The sequence below is a fragment of the Scyliorhinus torazame genome, chromosome 2, assembly GCF_047496885.1.
Source record: "Scyliorhinus torazame isolate Kashiwa2021f chromosome 2, sScyTor2.1, whole genome shotgun sequence".
Taxonomy (NCBI): domain Eukaryota; kingdom Metazoa; phylum Chordata; class Chondrichthyes; order Carcharhiniformes; family Scyliorhinidae; genus Scyliorhinus; species Scyliorhinus torazame.
The window spans coordinates 320,851,536-320,869,995 of NC_092708.1; the positions used below are offsets into that span (position 1 = coordinate 320,851,536).

Consider the following 18,460-nt stretch of genomic DNA (forward strand, 5'->3'; position numbering starts at 1 on the left):
CCAATAATGCTACACTCACTGTTTTTTTAAATCCCTTCTCTATCCTGCCTGAAAACTCTATATCCAAGAACGTTGAGCTGCCATTTTTGACCCTCTAGGTTAGGTTTCCGTGACAGCAATGCCATCATGTTGCCATCATCTGTGCACTCAGCTCATCAGCTTTATTTGCTTTACATATACATATATACATATATATACACATATACATATATATACACATATATATATATATACACACACACACACACACACCTCCACTGCCAAATTCCTGTCTTGTATACTTTTTAACCTTTGATTCTCTATCGTTCATAGCCACTCACCCGTTCTATGCTCTGAATTAATCTTATATGAATCTGCCTTGTCAATCTAGTTTAAACCCTCCTCACCAGTACTAGCAACCCTCCCCATGGAGATATTCACCCTAGTCCTGTTTAGGTGCAGTCCACCAGACTTGTACAGAAGATACCACCTTCTCCAGAACCAGTCCATATCCCTCAGAAATCTGACATCCTCCCTCCTACACCAGCTTTCCAGTCACGTATTCAATTGCTATATTCTCCTATTTCTATGCTCAGTAGCAAGTAGGACTGAGTGTAATCTGTATATGGGGACAAACAGGAAGTTTAACTTGTTTCTAAATGTCATTATAGAAATCTATTTTTTTTTAATCAGTGTTCCAATATGTGTTACCTGATCCCCCAGGCATTTTCCTTGTTTTTTAATTTGATCAAGCCTCAAATTAATGAAACCTAGAAATTATGTATTGAAGAGAAAACCTAATTGCACATCAAAGAAATGTTGTATTTATTGAGCATTTGGGGTCCAGAGAAGATGTCCTTCCAGCTGATCTAACCACTTCTCACCAGTGTCATTTAATGTCACTATTCATTTCCTTCTGGATATTGGTTTCTCAGAATAACTTCTTTTGACATCGTGATAGGTTCTTAATTTGTAAAATGTACAAACACCATTTCTGCATACAAATTCTGGCAACTTGAAATATCAAAAACATTCCTACATTGCTCGTAGAACACATTCTGAAATATAAACCTTCGGGCAAATTCAACCACAATTTAGGAAGAAAAGTACATTCTTCCTTAAAACATGCAAGGGGCAATTTTTTTCTAACGGCTTAAAGGCCTGTACTTCAGTTGATAAATTGATGCCTCTTAATTTTCAGATCACAGTAAGGCCACAAAAATATAACAATGGCGAGAAACAAATCTGCTGGAAACCATTTCTCTTATTTGTACATCAGGTAACTGCGATCATTATCGGGGCAGCACGGTGGCGCAGTGCTTAGCACTGCTGTCTCACGACTCTGAGATCCCAGGTTCGATCCCAGCCCTGGGTCACTGTCCGCGTGGAGTTTGCACATTCTCCCAGTGTACGTGGGTTTCACCCCCACAACACAAATGATGTGCAGGGTAGGTGGATTGCCATGCTAAGTTGCCCCTTAATTGGAAAAAATGAATTGGGCACTCTAAATTTTTTTATTTTTTTTTTAAAGTATGAGCATTATTCCAAAAAGCTCTCCTGTCAAATCGCTGCCAGGGAGACCTACCCCTTTCAAACATTACTGCAGAACAAAAATGTAATTTCTCATTGTACACTTTTATTTTTTCTCACAAAAGGAACGTGAAGATGTGGGGCTAAAGAGATTTGACAACATAGATGCAAAATTATATGATTTAAAGTGAAGGTCATTATTATGTATGTAAAGGGATACAAAGAACAAAGAAATGTACAGCACAGGAACAAGCCCTTCGGCCCTCCAAGCCCGTGCCGACCATGCTGCCCGACTAAATTATAATCTTCTACACTTCCTGGGTCCGTATACCTCTATCCCATCCTATTCATGTATTTGTCAAGATGCCCCTTAAATGTCACTATCGTGCCTGCTTCCACCACCTCCTCCGTGCGTGTTCCAGGCACCCACTACCCTCTGCGTAAAAAACTTGCCTCGTACATCTACTCTAAACCTTGCCCCTCTCACCTTAAACCTATGCCCCCTAGTAATTGACCCCTCTACCCTGGGGAAAAGCCTCTGACTATCCACTCTGTCTATGCCCCTCATAATTTTGTATACCTCTATCAGGTCTCCCCTCAACCTCCTTCGTTCCAGTGAGAACAAACCGAGTTTATTCAACCGCTCCTCATAGCTAATGCCCTCCATACCAGGCAACCATCTGGTAAATCTCTTCTGCACCCTCTCTAAAGCCTCCACATCCTTCTGGTAGTGTGGCGGCCAGAATTGAACACTATACTCCAAGTGTGGCCTAACTAAGGTTCTATGCAGCTGCAACATGACTTGCCAATTCTTATACTCAATGCCCCGGCCAATGAAGGCAAGCATGCCGTATGCCTTCTTGACTACCTTCTCCACCTGTGTTGCCCCTTTCAGTGACCTGTGGACCTGTACACCTAGATCTCTCTGACTTTCAATACTCTTGAGGGTTCTACCATTCACTGTATATTCCCTACCTGCATTAGACATTCCAAAATGCATTACCTCACATTTGTCCGGATTAAACTCCATCTACCATCTCTCCGCACAAGTCTCCAAACAATCTAAATCCTGGTGTATCCTCTGACAGTCCTCATCGCTATCCGCAATTCCACTAACCTTTGTGTCGTCTGCAAACTTACTAATCAGACCAGTTACATTTTCCTCCAAATCATTTATATATACTACAAACAGCAAAAGTCCCAGCACTGATCCCTGTGGAATACCACTGGTCACAGCCCTCCAATTAGAAGAGCATCTTTCCATTGCTACTCTCTGCCTTCTATGACCTAGCCAGTTCTGTATCCACCTTGCCAGCTCACCCCTGATCCCGTGTGACTTCACCTTTTGTACTAGTCTACCATGAGGGACCTTGTCAAAGGTCTTACTGAAGTCCATATAGACAACATCCACTGCCCTACCTGCATCTATCATCTTAGTGACCTCCTCGAAAAACTCTATCAAGTTAGTGAGACACGACCTCCCCTTCACAAAACCATGCTGCCTCTCACTAATATGTCCATTTGCTTCCAAATGGGAGTAGATCCTGTCTCGAGGAATTCTCTCCAGTAATTTCCCTACCACTGAAGTAAGGCTCACCGGCCTGTAGTTCCCTGGATTATTCTTGCTACCCTTCTTAAACAAAGGAACAACATTGGCTATTCTCCAGTCCTCCGGGACATCACCTGAAGACAGTGAGGATCCAAAGATTTCTGTCAAGGCCTCAGCAATTTCCTCTCCAGCCTCCTTCAGTATTCTGGGGTAGATTCCATCAGGCCCTGGGGACTTATCTACCCTAATATATTTTAAGACCCCCAACACCTCATCTTTTTGGATCTCAATGTGACCCAGGCTATCTACACACCCTTCTCCAGACTCAACATCTACCAATTCCTTCTCTTTGGTGAATACTGATGCAAAGTATTCATTTAATACCTCGCCCATTTCCTCTGGCTCCACACATAGATTCCCTTGCCTATCCTTCAGTGGACCAACCCTTTCCCTGGCTACCCTCTTGCTTTTTATGTACGTGTAAAAAGCCTTGGGATTTTCCTTAACCCTATTTGCCAATGACTTTTCGTGACCCCTTCTAGCCCTCCTGACTCCTTAAGTTCCTTCCTACTTTCCTTATATTCCACGCAGGCGTCCTCTGTTCCCAGCCTTTTAGCCCTGACAAATGCCTCCTTTTTCCTTTTGACGAGGCCTACAATATCTCTCGTTATCCAAGGTTCCCTAAAATTGCCGTCTTTATCCTTCTTCCTCACAGGAACATGCCGGTCCTGAATTCCTTTCAACTGCCACTTGAAAGCCTCCCACATGTCAGATGTTGATTTGCCCTCAAACATCCGCCCCCAATCTAGGTTCTTCAGTTCCCGCCTAATATTGTTATAATTAGCCTTCCCCCCCCAATTTAGCACATTCACCCTAGGACCACTCTTATCCTTGTCCACCAGCACTTTAAAACTTACTGAATTGTGGTCACTGTTCCCGAAATGCTCCCCTACTGAAACTTCTACCACCTGGCCGGGCTCATTCCCCAATACCAGGTCCAGTACCGCCCCTTCCCTAGTTGGACTGTCTACATATTGTCTTAAGAAGCCCTCCTGGATGCTCCTTACAAACTCTTCCCCGTCTAAGCCCCTGGCACTAAGTGAGTCCCAGTCAATATTGGGGAAGTTGAAGTCTCCCATCAGCACAACCCTGTTGTTTTTACTCTTTTCCAAAATCTGTCTACCTATCCACTCCTCTTATCTCCCGCTGGCTGTTGAGAGGCCTGTAGTAAACCCCCAACATTGTGACTGCACCCTTCTTATTCCTGATCTCTACCCATATAGCCTCACTGCCCTCGGAGGTGTCCTCCCGTAGTACAGCTGTGATATCCTCCCTAACCAGTAGCGCAACTCCGCCACCCCTTTTACATCCCCCTCTATCCCGCCTGAAACATCTAAATCCTGGAACGTTTAGCTGCCAATCCTGCCCTTCCCTCAACCAGGTCTCTGTAATGGCAACAACATCATAGTTCCAAGTAGTAATCCAAGCTCTAAGTTCATCTGCCTTACCCGTAATACTTCTTGCATTAAAACATATGCACTTCAGGCCACCAGCCCCGCTGTGTTCAGCAACTTCTCCCTGTCTGCTCTGCCTCAGAGCCACACTGTCCCTATTCCCTAGTTCTCCCTCAATGCTCTCACCTTCTGACCTATTGCTCCCGTGCCCACCCCCCTGCCATACTAGTTTAAACCTTTCTGAACTGATCACAAACCTACACAAAATATGAAAATTCTAAGGGCACACTGGGAAACTAGTTCTATTTTTAAAACAATTAAGTATTTACTTGTATATCTTGTTCTTTGCTTGTTACATGAAGATGCCGGTCTTCTAAAGATTCCTCCATCAACTTTAATTGTTTGTCTTTCCCCGAAATCCTTTGAATTGAAACAAATTAAGTTAATGGTACATTAATTATACAACATAAGGTGACAGATTAAACCCCTCAGGCTATCTCATTGACATTGATCACTCAAGCAGCAGCAACCAGATCTGCAGACTTGAAATACCTTAAATTCAGTAAACCAAAGGGAAAATAAGTAATGGCTGAACAAGTTAAAATGATGAGCACACCCAGGTTAATATCTTTCCTTCCTCCCCAAGGCACTTGACTCTACAGGAATAATCATCCAGTATCTCACACTCAGGATTTGCACAGTGAATAACACAGACATTCCAGGACACGGAGAGAGGCTCAGCAGTGTTTATTGGAACTTCCCAAGCTTTTGATTTGTTTGGAAGACCCATGGGAGGGAAATAAGAGAAGTAACCATTCTCCATACAAGACTCCTGCAGCAAGACCCCAATCAAGCCCACCCTTGCCTTCAACAAATATCTACCCCAGTGAGGGTTGATTCATGAAGCACAGAGTCTGAAGCTGGGATTTTACTGGTCTGTATGATAGTACCACTTACTGTCTTACATCATCAGGCTAGCTTACACTGAGATTTTAATGCCCAATCACTATACTGGCTAAAAGCCAGATTTTCGATCTGAATCTAGCTTTCAAATAAATATCAGACCAACACAGGCAAACACCCACAGGTATCAAACCAGCAAAGTAAACAGTGATTGGAAATGCATATTTACTTAAAAGTGATAGGGAAAAAAATAGTTGAGCAACGCTGAGCACAACAGGTTTACATTTAATACTTCTTTAATACCTTCGACTGGGATATGACCTATTATTTGTAGCAAGAACTGCACTTGGCCTCAAAACAGAATGCATCCTCCTGCAGAAAGCAATGAGTTGTGCTATCCTGCTCGGTGCAGGTGGCAAGGTCTAAGAAGCAAAAGCAGGGACCTCTAATTGAAAAGGTCAGATGAGCATGCTATTTTTACATATACAAGCAGGAGATTAACAAGATAGTTATTTAGACTTACGTTTTCTGCAACTCATCCACCACACATGCTGCAGAAGCCTACATATAAAAGATGAAGATGTATAATTTGGCAGATTGTAATTTTGACCACAATCTGAAAAGTTGAACATTTAATGAACATTAAGTTCATTCTGAATATTTATCATATTTTCTCCAGTGTAAGACAAAAACAAATAAATGCCAGCGTTGAATTAATACACAAGCACTGAAATTGCTATGCAAAGATTGTACTACTCAAAAGTACTTTACAGGCCAAAGCTTCTAATATTCCAGTAATGTGGGTTCTCCCAATTAAAGAAACATGAACGAGATACAAAAACTGTAGATTACCACACGAACAAACCGGATTTTTCCATTTGAAATAAAAAGCTTGAAATGATACAATTGCTTTTTTCTTAATGTTAGTGGATAATAATAAAACAAACTTAAAATGTACATCAGCATTTTCATTTTTTCCAGTTGCACTGACAAAATTAACATCACTTTAATGTTACCATTAAGAAACTGATCCATAACTTGGAATGTTTGTCCCTGAATCTCAGCTAAACACATTTTTCCATAAACTAAACATCCCTCTCTCAGGCAGTTTCAAAGTTTTGAAGGTGAAGGTCAGTTAACATCCATAATGTGTGCAAGAAACCCCTAGAACTTTCTCTCCCTCTCCTAAGGGAGCCACCAACAGCTTTCAAGCACAATACCCTGGAGGCAAGACTTTAGGCTGTCAATATCCACATACAGATGTAGAAAAATCATAGCCGAAGTGACCTCACTATCTTCTAACATCCACATATAAACATTTTTCGGACATAATTGAAGATTCAGCACACAGGATAGGCCAAACGGCCAACCTCTGTTCGAAAATCTCTTCGATATGATCAGAAAGGAGAACTCTGGTTACTTTCCAGACAACTCATTTTTAGATCTTGATACATTGAAACTAATACGTTCAAAAAAGATCACTTTACCTGTGATGCCAATTGGGCATGAAGATTTTGCATCTGAACACTCATGGCTTGTTTCTGTTCCAAAAGGTCCTTTTATTTTAAACAATACGCAGCAGAGAAAAATAGGTGAAACAGGAATGAGAAACGGGCAAAACTTAGGAAAATAATCAAATACATACAACCAATTTTAATGTCCCTTCCTGAACATGGTTTTGTTAATCCCTGCACTGATGAGCATATTTATGAATTCTTATTTTATTTTTGGTCGGCTCAGGGGTCCTCCTACACTTTCCCAGCCTAGTTGCACCAAAAACCCTCAAAAGCCATGAATTTTGGCTAGATTAGGCAAACACTTTTTCCCCCAGGATGGAGAAACAGGTGTCATGTAAGGCATGGCATATTCATAATTTAAAGTACAGACCTCATTCAATAGGACACAGAACAAAGAAGTTGTTCAAAATATTGTTTAATTGGTCACTGCGTCCACAAAGTGGCCATTTATCAGGTGACACTACAGAGTGGATTCCATAACCCAGTAACGGAACAGACTCCCTTGTCTAGTGGACAAAAATAAAAGTGTTCCAGTGAAAAAAGCATTAATTACGCATAACCTGAGAAATCATCCGAAGGTATCCCTGAATTAGATGGGTCTTATGGGAAAAAAGTAATTGTTTTAACCCATCAAGGTGCACATCTTAATAAACGGGACAGCAATCCAGAAACAATACAGCAGAATGTGGCTCAGTCAAAGGGTACCACCCTATCTAAAGGAAGAAACAAGTTGTGAGGAGTTAACACGGTGGAATAGCCACGTTTGTCATTTTGCATCATTAAATAGAAATGCGGTTTGCTGAAGAGAGACACAGAAAAGAAAGTAACACCTGGGGATAACATTCCTCCACCATCTACCCCAACAAAGCTCGCACTTTCTCCGGCCCGCACAATGCATCATCGTCTACCTGGACATCAACCCACACGAGAACTGACAGTTCAGAAATTGAATAAACAACCAGAAACCAACCTCCTCCTTTCAAACATATCCCTTCAAATCTCTTCAACCCCAGCTGCTGAAATCAGTTAATCGATTCCAACTAAAGGTAACCCCTCACCAGGCCTCAGACCTAGAAAACTTGACCAGGCAAGTGGGAAATTAACATTTCCTTTTTCCCTTCCAAGTTTTAACAGTGCATTATATTTTAGCCCTGTTAAGTGTTAGTGAGCGAATGCGTGTGTGTGAATTCATTGCCGAGTTAGTTTTTTATTTAAATAAAAAAATATTTTCTTTAAACATTTCCTAAAATTCTGCTGCTGTAAAATTTCTTGACTGCACACAGAGGGTTAAACAAATACATACACCATTCCTATTCTTGAAATTCACTGATCAGTTCAAAAAAGGGGGTTAGGGGTCACCAGCAGTTCACTTTCAACCTGGCCGTAATACAAGAAAGATACAGAAGGGTTGAGCCTAACTCGATCAGTTAAGTACAGAGTGAGCAGGAAAAATAAGTTTGCAGTTTTCTGAAAGCATGTTTTCCACCCATTATAAACCAAACCAAAAATTTCAGATTTCACAAGAGGGCAACTAGTCAATTCTAGAATGTTTTGGAAAGTAATTTATGGAAAGGTGGAGAACTTAAAATTATACAGAAGACTACAGATTTTGGAATACAAAAGATACATCTCAAGTGTTCTATAACAAGGTAAACTGAGGTGTAAACAGATGTGTTGGCCCTGTTGATTCATAAGATGGGGACAATAGTATTCAGTTCTATTCTGGCTAGCTTTTGCTTTGCTCCCATGTAAAATTTATTTTTAAAAATCTTTCAGTATGAACGCAGAATAGCAGTTTGTGGAAATGAAAAACTGCTTAAAAATTTACTCTCTCCAGCAATTGTTCCAAGTTATGTAAAAAAAAAACAATCAGATGTTGATGCGGGGGACAAAGATTCCTTGAATTTGACTCTGACTAGATTTGTTTTTAAGTCTACTAGACTAGAGAACTTCCACCTAAACAGCTTTAACATTCTATACAAGTGCCAAGATGAATAGTTAAACAAGAGTGCATTACAATATAGGATATACATTTCATATCAAATGTACTGTGTCTTAATTTGCCAAAAACAAACCCAGCTGTGTAGTGACGTTTCTTATTTCACTTAATGGAAATCAACTTATGTACCAGTTAGTAAAGATTAAATTATCCCATGTAAACATGAAAGCTCGCTGAAAAAAAAAAAATTTGTTCTGTGTGCAGGGTGGGGGTAGGCAGGGACAGAGGGTTACAATTGCACAATGCACCATTCCCAGCCAAAAGGGAGTCAAACTTCAATTCTTCCCTTATACAACTGAACTAAAGACAACTGGAACATCAAATATCACAGGAACAAAGGCTGAATTCCCCACATAGGCTGAATTCCCCACATCTTAAAAACAGATAGCGTTTTCAGTGTGTTTAATCCGTATACACTAGATAGAAAACTTTTGGTTAAAAAGAGACTCATCAAGAGCACTAAGTATAGTAAGTTACAACATAGGACAAAAATACCCTTGCGCTGAATTCTGTATTGTTTTGTGGGTGGTGGGGTGCATGGGAAGAGTGGAAGCACTAATGTAATAACACTAATGGTCTTTGGAAGGAAAAATCTAAAATCAATGTCAAATGTAGTTTTGCCACCTAGATCCACGACTGCCAGTACCTGTACTTGCTTCTTCAGGGTCTCATCTGCAGTAACTCGTTTTTGCTCTGCCGTTACCAGATGAATAATCTTTTGTTCAACTTGTTGTTTGGATACCATGGTATCAGTGAGTTTACTGTGCAAGCTCTGGACCTCTTTGGTTTTATTACCAATTTCATTTTCAGCAACCAGAAGTTTACTTTGTAAATCTAGAAAAAAAGATTACGATATAGTCACAATTAACAAGTTAAAAGACATGTTCTTTTGAATTAATACTTGGTACCAGCTCAAAGGCATTTTCTCATTATTTGCGGTACCACCAGGCTGTTTCATTAACTGCCCAGTTTAATATCCGCCAGTTAAACTGCTAGCACACACATGGTCAACTGAAATATATAGTCAGCTAATCACATCAGTTTAGTTCACCAATTTAGATATCTGCAGAGGTACAGCAATTTTTATGTCATAGAACTCCCCAGATGTTACAAGCAATCACTGCCATTGCTAACTGATGCACAATTTAGCATCACCATGTGCACAGAGAATACAATGGCCTGGTTTTGTGGCAAGGCTGTCACAGTGTCATAGTGATTGGGACAGTAACTTGCACTTTCTGTGCACACATGATGAATTGCTCCTCCACAAAACTCACTAAACTCATAACTTGAAGAGATCTGGCACTCACACAGAGAGAGAGAGAGAGAGAGAGAAGTTGAGATCTTTAAACATACTAAAAAAAAGTTAGGCCATGATGTTAAAGGCAAGATCCTGGCATGGATAGAAGATTGGCTGACTGGCAATAGGCAGAGAGAGAGAGAGAGAGTGGAAATAAAGGGGCATTTTTCAGATGGCAGCTGGTGACTGGTGTGCCTCAGGGGGTTAATGCTGGGACCACAACTTTTCACAAAATACATTAACTATCAGAAGAAGGAGCTGAAGGCATTATTGCTACGTTTGCAGATGATACAAAGATATGTAGAGGGGCAGGTAGTATTGAGGAGGCAGGGGGGCTACAGAAGGACTTGGGACAGGTTAGGAGAGTGGGCAAAGTGGCAGATCGAACATAATGTGGAAAAGTGTGGGGTTATGCACTTTGGAAGGAGAAATGGAGGCACAGACTTTTTTTTTTAAAATGGGGAAATGCTTAGGAAATCTGAAGCACAAAGGGACTTGGGAGTCCTTGTTCAAGATTCTCTTGCGGTTAACTTGCAGATTCAGTTGGCAGTTAGGAAGGCAAATGCAATGTTAGCACTCATGTTGAGGCAGCTAGAATACAAGAGCAGAGATGTACTTCTGAAGTTTTATAATGCCCTGGTCAGACCCCATTTGGATTATTGGGAGCAGTTTTGGGGCCTGTATCCAAGGAAGGATGTGCTGGCCTTGGAAAGGGTCCAGAGGAGGTTCACAAGATTGATCCCTGGAATGAAGAGCTTGTCATATGAGGAACGGTTGAGGATTCTGGGTCTGTACTGGTTGGGAGTTTAGAAGGGTGCAGGGGGGAACTTATTGAAACTTACAGAATACTGCGAGACCTGGATAGAGTGGACATGGGGATGTTGTTTCCACTTGTAGGAAAAACTAGAACCGGAGGACACAATCTCAGACTAAAGGGACGATCCTTTAAAACAGAGGTGAGGAGGAATTTCTTCAGCCAGAGGGTAGTGAATGTATGGAACTCTTTGCCACAAATGGCTGTGGTAGCCAAATCACGGAGTGTCTTTAAGACAGAGATACATAGGTTCTTGATTAATAAGGGGATTAGGGGTTATGGGGAGAAGACAGGAGAATGTGGATGATAAAAATATCAGCCATGATTGAATGGCAGAGCAGACTCGATGGACCAAGTGGCCTAATTCTGCTCCTATGTCTTATGGTCTTATCCATGCAAGTGACTTTCTAAATATAGTGTGATGCATCTTAAATTACTATCAAATATCTATTTTGGCACGGAAGTATATATATATTTCTTTAAAGTGAGGAGTACCATTCCCTCAGCTTTGTGTTATCACTGGAGATATTAAAAAAGTAAAACATTAACTTCTCTTCTCTCATTCCTGTCACAGGCAGAATTTGAATTCCTTTTTATTGCCTGAGATCAATATGTTTGAAAGAAAAATATGTATTTTCCTACACAAGAGTGATTTGGTCCAGTTCAAATAATCCCCATATCAAGTGTTGAATTTGTTAAAAAGATCATTTATTCCAGATGTTTAAATCATGACATCGTCAATCCTTCACACATACAAGTCTAGATACAGATGAAGGTAGAACAAGACAATTACAATTTAGGTTTGTCTCAACCGCTCATGACAGGCCTGTGGTTTCTTAGATGAGTTGATCCTCTTGTTAAACTGAAGGGGCGGGATTCTCCCTTCTGGGAACTAAGTCCCCAGGCCAGCGGGAAAACCGGCGTCAACAACTCCGGCGTCAACAGCCCCGAAAGTGAGGAATTCTCCAAATTTTAGGGGGCTAGGCTGATGCCGGAATGGTTGGCGCCACTCCAGCCGGCGAAGGGCAGGCGCGGGTTCGCGCGTGCACGGCACGGCCGGCGTATTTCCACGCATGTACAGGTCGGCTGGCATATTTCCGCGCATGCGCAGGGCTTTTCTTCTCCGCGCCGGGCCCTGGCCAATATGGCGCAGCCCTACAGGGGCCCGGCACGGAGGAAAGAAGGCCCCCCCCCCCCCCCCGGGAAACAGCCCGCCCGCAGGATCGGTAGACCCCGATCGCTGACCAGGCCACCATGGGCCCCCCCCTTCCCAGGACCGCCCCCACACACTTACCTGCCAGGTCCCGCCATGCGTGAGGTGAGCAATTCACGCCAGCGGGACTGGCCAAAACTGGACGACCACTCAGCCCATTGGGGCCCGGAGAATCGCCGGAGGCAGGGGGGCGCTGTCAACGGCCCTCGACCAGCGTGGCAGGAAACCCGCCGGCCCCCAAGAAACAGCACCGGAGAATAGGACAGCCAGCGTCGGGGCAGGATTCGCGCCTCCCCCCGGGGATTCTCCAACCCGGCGCAGGGTAGAAGACTAATCCCGGCCCAGGTTTTGTAAAGCAGTGTATTCTCAGTAAGCTCCGATTCTTCTTGCATGAAAATATCTAGCAGGTTTTCGGTGAACTCAAAGTTTGAATGTGAGGTGCTTCTTTTCCTACATCCAAAGTATTGCTGTTTTTACTTTTACTGCAACTGGTTCAATGGCTTGCTGATGGAGCTCGGTCTACAAAATCGTTTCTTGCTGGTATTTTAAAAAGACAATAAAATGGCTTCCTCACTCACCATCTGACTTGTCCAAGTTCAACATCCTTTTTACAAAAAGAGATGGTGCAGATTACACATGTTGTCTTTCGGCACCAGGAAACTCATCCACTCATTTGGATGAGAGTCCATTATGAAACAATGGAAGATGGATGGGATCCATTCACATTCATCTGACAAAAGAGTGGTAATGTTTCTTTTGTTCATGGTGAAACAAAAGACAAGCCAGCTAGAAAGTTGGAGTTCTTTTATTGATGGTCCATCATTAAAAGGGATGTGCAAATTCCTAATATCTATATTTCATTTGGTATTTGCTGGAGATCAGAGATTTCCTGGAGTTTGAAATTCCAGGTCACATGATTTGCAGGGTCCATTTTAGTATTGGCTGAAAGTTGACAATATGCTGCAACATTTTTCTTTCCCTCTGCAGTAATCCAAGAGACAGGACTTTGAAAGTTAACTTTGTTTATTTGTAACTCAAGAAGTAACACACTACCGTGACATACAACAACAAAGCCCCAGCCCGTGGCTGCTAGATTAGCGAGTCCAAGTTTGGGCTGGCATTTCAAGGGCTGAATTAACAAGTCCCAGCTGGGCAGGCCTCCGTCCATTACCAGAGAAACTCTTACTCCACAAGCCCCAAGAGAAGACCCAATTTTAATCCCCCCCCCCTCCATGGTCCTCATGGTCCATCACTTTCTTTTTCTGTATATTATTCTACCATGAATTAAATAGTCTAATTTACACTTCCCGGGGGGGGGGGGGGGGGGCTTCAACCAAATCAGATTGAACAATCTTTACTAAGGCATGATGATGCACACTGTTGCTTGAACTGTTCACACAGATCCCAGATACCCTAAATAGAAGGAGCTATGTTGTATTGTCACACAAAAGTCCACTAAAACTCCATAGACAGCATTTGCCATACATTACGCTTGCAGCTGTTCATCCACCATCGACCACAAAATCCAGGCTATTATGTTAAATCTAGAATTAGCAATATAGATTAAAATGTGCATGAATTTAAAAAGGTACATGACTTGGCATGGGCTGAGAAATACAAAAACAGCAGCATGATTCATAATGCTGTGCATTGGGGATTACAAACCAATTGTTGCCCACCCCTTCTCTACCCAACCTAATGTAACTTTCCCACTCAACCTAACAACTTACAAATCAGGTAATGAGTCAACTGGACTGCATTGTTTCTTTGGAGTGTGGGCGCAATATTATGCACAGTGACAATACAATTATGACGACTGCAAATACCGTCGAAACAATGGTAGAAGCGGACTCATACTTTCAGAAGAAAACTGGATAAATATTTAAGGGGGGAAATCTTTACATGGCTGCAGATCTTTTCAAAGTACTTCAGTGGCTGTTAATTCCCTAGATTTAGATGGAGAAGGAAGGTAGTTTGTATATACTGAAGCAAGAAAATTTGAATTGTAGGAATTGCTGAAAGTGTGAAATTTGATTAATCTGCAGTAGTTGCTGTCCAGATGACTGGATTTGGACAAAAAACTATGAAGTGTTTTTTCCAAAAAGCCCATATTTCAGCTTGGTTTTTCAATACTTAGGAGGCCATGTGGCGGGGGATTGGGGGCGGTTTTGGAGGTTGAAATACATGAGCCTGGTGAATAGAGTTATGGTGGACTTGCAAAGGTGGGATAGTTCACCGTTATCGTTGGCAGGCCGGGTTCAATCAGTTAAGATGAACATTTTGCTGAGACTTCGATCTGTATTTCAATGTCTCGCGGTGTTCCTGCCCATGTTTTTTTCCAAGGCTGGTGCAGCTTATTTCCGGCTTTATTTGGGCGGGTAAAGCCCCAAGAACTCGGAGGGGTGCTCCAGAGGGTGAACATAGAACATAGAACATTATAGCGCAGTACAGGCCCTTCAGCCCTCAATGTTGCGCCGACCTGTGAAACCACTCTAAAGCCCATTTACACTACTCCCTTATCGTCCATATGTCTATCTAATGACCATTTGAATACCCTTAGTGTTGGCGAGTCCACTACTGTTGCAGGCAGGGCATTCCATGCCCTTACTACTCTCTGAATAAAGAATCTACCTCTGACATCTGTCCTATATCTATCTCCCCTCAATTTAAAGCTATGTCCCCTCGTGCTAGACATCACCATCCGACGAAAAAGGCTCGCACTGTCCACCCTATCCAATCCTCTGATCATCTTGTATGCCTCAATTAAGTCACCTCTTAACCTTCTTCTCTCTAACAAAAACAGCCTCAAGTCCCTCAGCCTTTCCTCATAAGATCTTCCCTCCATACCAGGCAACATTCTGGTAAATCTCCTCTGCACACTTTCCAATGCTTCCACATCCTTCCTATAATGCGGTGACCAGAATTGCACGCAATACTCTAAATGCGGCCGCACCAGAGTTTTGTACAGCTGCAACATGACCTCATGGCTCCGAAACTCAATCCCTCTGCCAATAAAAGCTAACACACCGTACGCCTTCTTAACAACCCTCTCAACCTGAGTGGCAACTTTCAGGGATCTATGTACATGAACACCGAGATCTCTCTGCTCATCCACACTGCCAAGAATCTTACCATTAGCCCAGTACTCTGTCTTCTTGTTATTCTTTCCAAAATGAATCATCTCACACTTTTCTGCATTAAACTCCATTTGCCACCTCTCAGCCCAGCGCTGCAGCTTATCTATGTCCCTCTGTAACTTGTAACATCCTTCCGCATTGTCCATAACTCCACCGACTTTAGTGTCATCTGCAAATTTACTCACCCATCCTTCTACGCCCTCCTCCAGGTCATTTATAAAAATGACAAACAGCAGTGGCCCCAAAACAGATCCTTGTGGTGCACCACTAGTAACTGGACTCCAGTCAGAACATTTCCCATCAACCACCACCCTTTGTCTTCTTCCAGCTAGCCAATTTCTGATCCAAACTGCTAAATCTCCCTGAATCCCATGCTTCTGTATTTTCTGCAGGAGCCTACCATGGGGAACCTTATCAAACGCTTTACTGAAATCCATATACACCTCATCAACTGCTTTACCCTCATCCACCTGTTTGGTCACCTTCTCAAAGAACTCAATAAGGTTTGTGAGGCACGACCTACCCTTCACGAAACCGTGTTGACTATGTCAAATCAAATTATTCCTTTCCAGATGATTATACACCTCATCTCTTATAAACCTTTCCAAGATTTTGCCACAACAGAAGTAAGGCTCACTGGTCTATCCGGGGTTGTCTCTACTCCCCTTCTTGAACAAGGGGACAACATTTGCTATCCTCCAGTCTTCTGGCACTATTCCTGTTGACAAAGATGACTTAAAGATCAAAGGCAAAGGCTCAGCAATCTCCTCCCCAGCTTCCCAAAGAATCCTAGGATAAATCCCATCCGGCCCAGGGGACTTAACAATTCTGCAAAGAGTGAAAATAGATAACACCTCCTCCTTATGAACTTCAAGCCCTTCTAGTCTAGTAGCCTGAATCTCAGTATTCTCCTCGACAACATTGTCTTTTTCCTGTGTGAATACTGACGAAAAATATTCATTTAGCACCTCTCCTATCTCTTTGGACTCCAAGCACAACTTCCAACTACTGTCCTTGACTGGCCCTACTCTTACGCTAGTCATTCGTTTATTCCTGACATATCTATAGAAAGTTTTCGGGTTATCCTTGATCCCACCTGCCAAAGACTTCTCGTGTCCCCACCTGGCTCTCCTTAGCTCTCTCTTTAGGTCCTTCCTAGCTAACTTGTAACTCTCGAGCGCCGTTACTGAACCTTCATGTCTCATTTTTACATCAGCCTTCTTCTTCCTCTTGACAAGTGTTTTGACTGCCTTAGTAAATCACGGTTCCCTGGCTCGACCACTTCCTCCCTGCCTGACAGGCACATACTTATCAAGGACACGCAGTAGCTGTTCCTTGAACAAGCTCCACATTTCCATTGTGCCCATCCCCTGCAGTTTTCCTCTCCATCCGATGCATCCTAAGTCTTGCCTTATCGCAACATAATTGCCTTTCCACCAGATATAACTCTTACCCTGCGGTACATACCTATCCCTTTCCATCACTAAAGTAAACGTAATCGAATTGTGGTCACTATCACCAAAGTGCTCACCTACCTCCAAATCTAACACCTGTCCTGGTTCATTACCCAGTACCAAATCCAATACGGCCTCGCCTCTCGTTGGCCTATCTACATACTGTGTCAGGAAACCCTCCTGCACACATTGGACAAAAACGGACCCATCTAAAGTACTCGAACTATTGCATTTCCAGTCAATATTTGGAAAGTTAAAGTCCCCCATAACAACTACCCTGTTGCTTTCGCTCCCATCCAGAATCATCTTTGCAATCCTTTCCTCTACATCTCTGGAACTTTTCGGAGGCCTATAGAAAACCCCTAACAGGGTGACCTCTCCTTTCCTGTTTCTAACCTCAGCCCATACTACCTCAATTGACGAGTCCTCATCAAACGTCCTTTCTGCCACCATAATACTGTCCTTGACTAACAATGCCACCCCGCCCCCTCTTTTACCACCTTCCCTGAGCTTACTGAAATATCTAAACCCCGGCACCTGCAACAACCATTTCTGTCCCTGCTATATCCATGTCTCCGAAATGGCCACAACATCGAAGTCCCAGGTACCAACCCATGCCGCAAGTTCACCCACCTTATTCCGGATGCTCCTGGCACTGAAGAAGACACTTTAAACCACCTTCCTGCCTGCCGGTACACTCCTGCAACTTTAAAACCTTACTCATAACCTCACTGCTCTCAACCTCCTGTATACTGGAGCTACAATTCAGGTTCCCAAGCCCCTGCTGAACTAGTTTGAACCCTCCCGAAGAGCATTAGCAAATATCCCCCCCAGGATATTGGTACCCCTCTGGTCCAGGTGTAGACCATCCCGTTTGTAGCGGTCCCCCCAACCCCAGAATAAGCCCCAATTATCCAGAAATCTGAAACCCTCCCTCCTGCACCATCCCTGTAGCCACACGTTCAACTCCTCTCTCTCCCTATTCCTCGTCTCGCTATCACGTGGCACGGGTAACAACCCAGAGATGATAACTCTGTTTGTCCTAGATCTAAGTTTCCACCCGAGCTCCCTGAATTCCTGCCTTACATCCCTATCCCTTTTCCTACCTATGTCGTTGGTACCTATGTGGACCACTACTTGGGGCTGCTCCCCCTCCCCCTTAAGGATCCCGAAAACACAATCCGAGACATCACGCACCCTGGCACCTGGGAGGCAACCGCGAGACTCTCTCGTTCCCACAGAATCTCTTATCTATCCCCCTAACTATGGAGTCTCCAATGACTAATGCTCTACTCCTCTCCCCCTTCCCTTCTGAGCAACAGGGACAGACTCTGTGCCAGAGACCTGCACCCCATGGCTTACCCCTGGTAAGTCTCTTCCCCCCCCCCCCCCAAACAGTATCCAAAGCGGTATACTTGTTACTAAGGGGAACAACCACAGGGAATCCCTGTACTGACTGCTTCCTCCCAGCCCCTCTCACCGTCACCCATCTATCTTTATTCTTCGGAGTAACTACATTCCTAAAGCTTCTATCTATGACCACCTCTGCCTCCCGAATGAATCGAAGTTGATCCAGCTCCAGTTCCCTAACGCGGTTTCTGAGGAGCTGGA

The 18,460-nt window shown here is 43.1% G+C and overlaps 1 protein-coding gene across 8 annotated transcripts in view; it reads right to left on the reverse strand.

Annotated features, from left to right (window-relative positions):
• ktn1 (kinectin 1) overlaps window positions 1-18,460 on the reverse strand; it is a 180,507-nt gene that overhangs the window by 84,720 nt on the left and 77,327 nt on the right. For all 8 annotated transcript variants that reach the window (XM_072489693.1, XM_072489692.1, XM_072489694.1 and 5 more), the window contains 4 exons: window positions 9,578-9,765; window positions 6,903-6,971; window positions 5,939-5,976; window positions 4,842-4,932 (listed from right to left, as the gene is read on the reverse strand). In XM_072489693.1, the coding sequence (XP_072345794.1) occupies window positions 4,842-4,932; window positions 5,939-5,976; window positions 6,903-6,971; window positions 9,578-9,765 (386 nt within the window). The remainder of the gene's footprint in view (window positions 1-4,841; window positions 4,933-5,938; window positions 5,977-6,902; window positions 6,972-9,577; window positions 9,766-18,460) is intronic.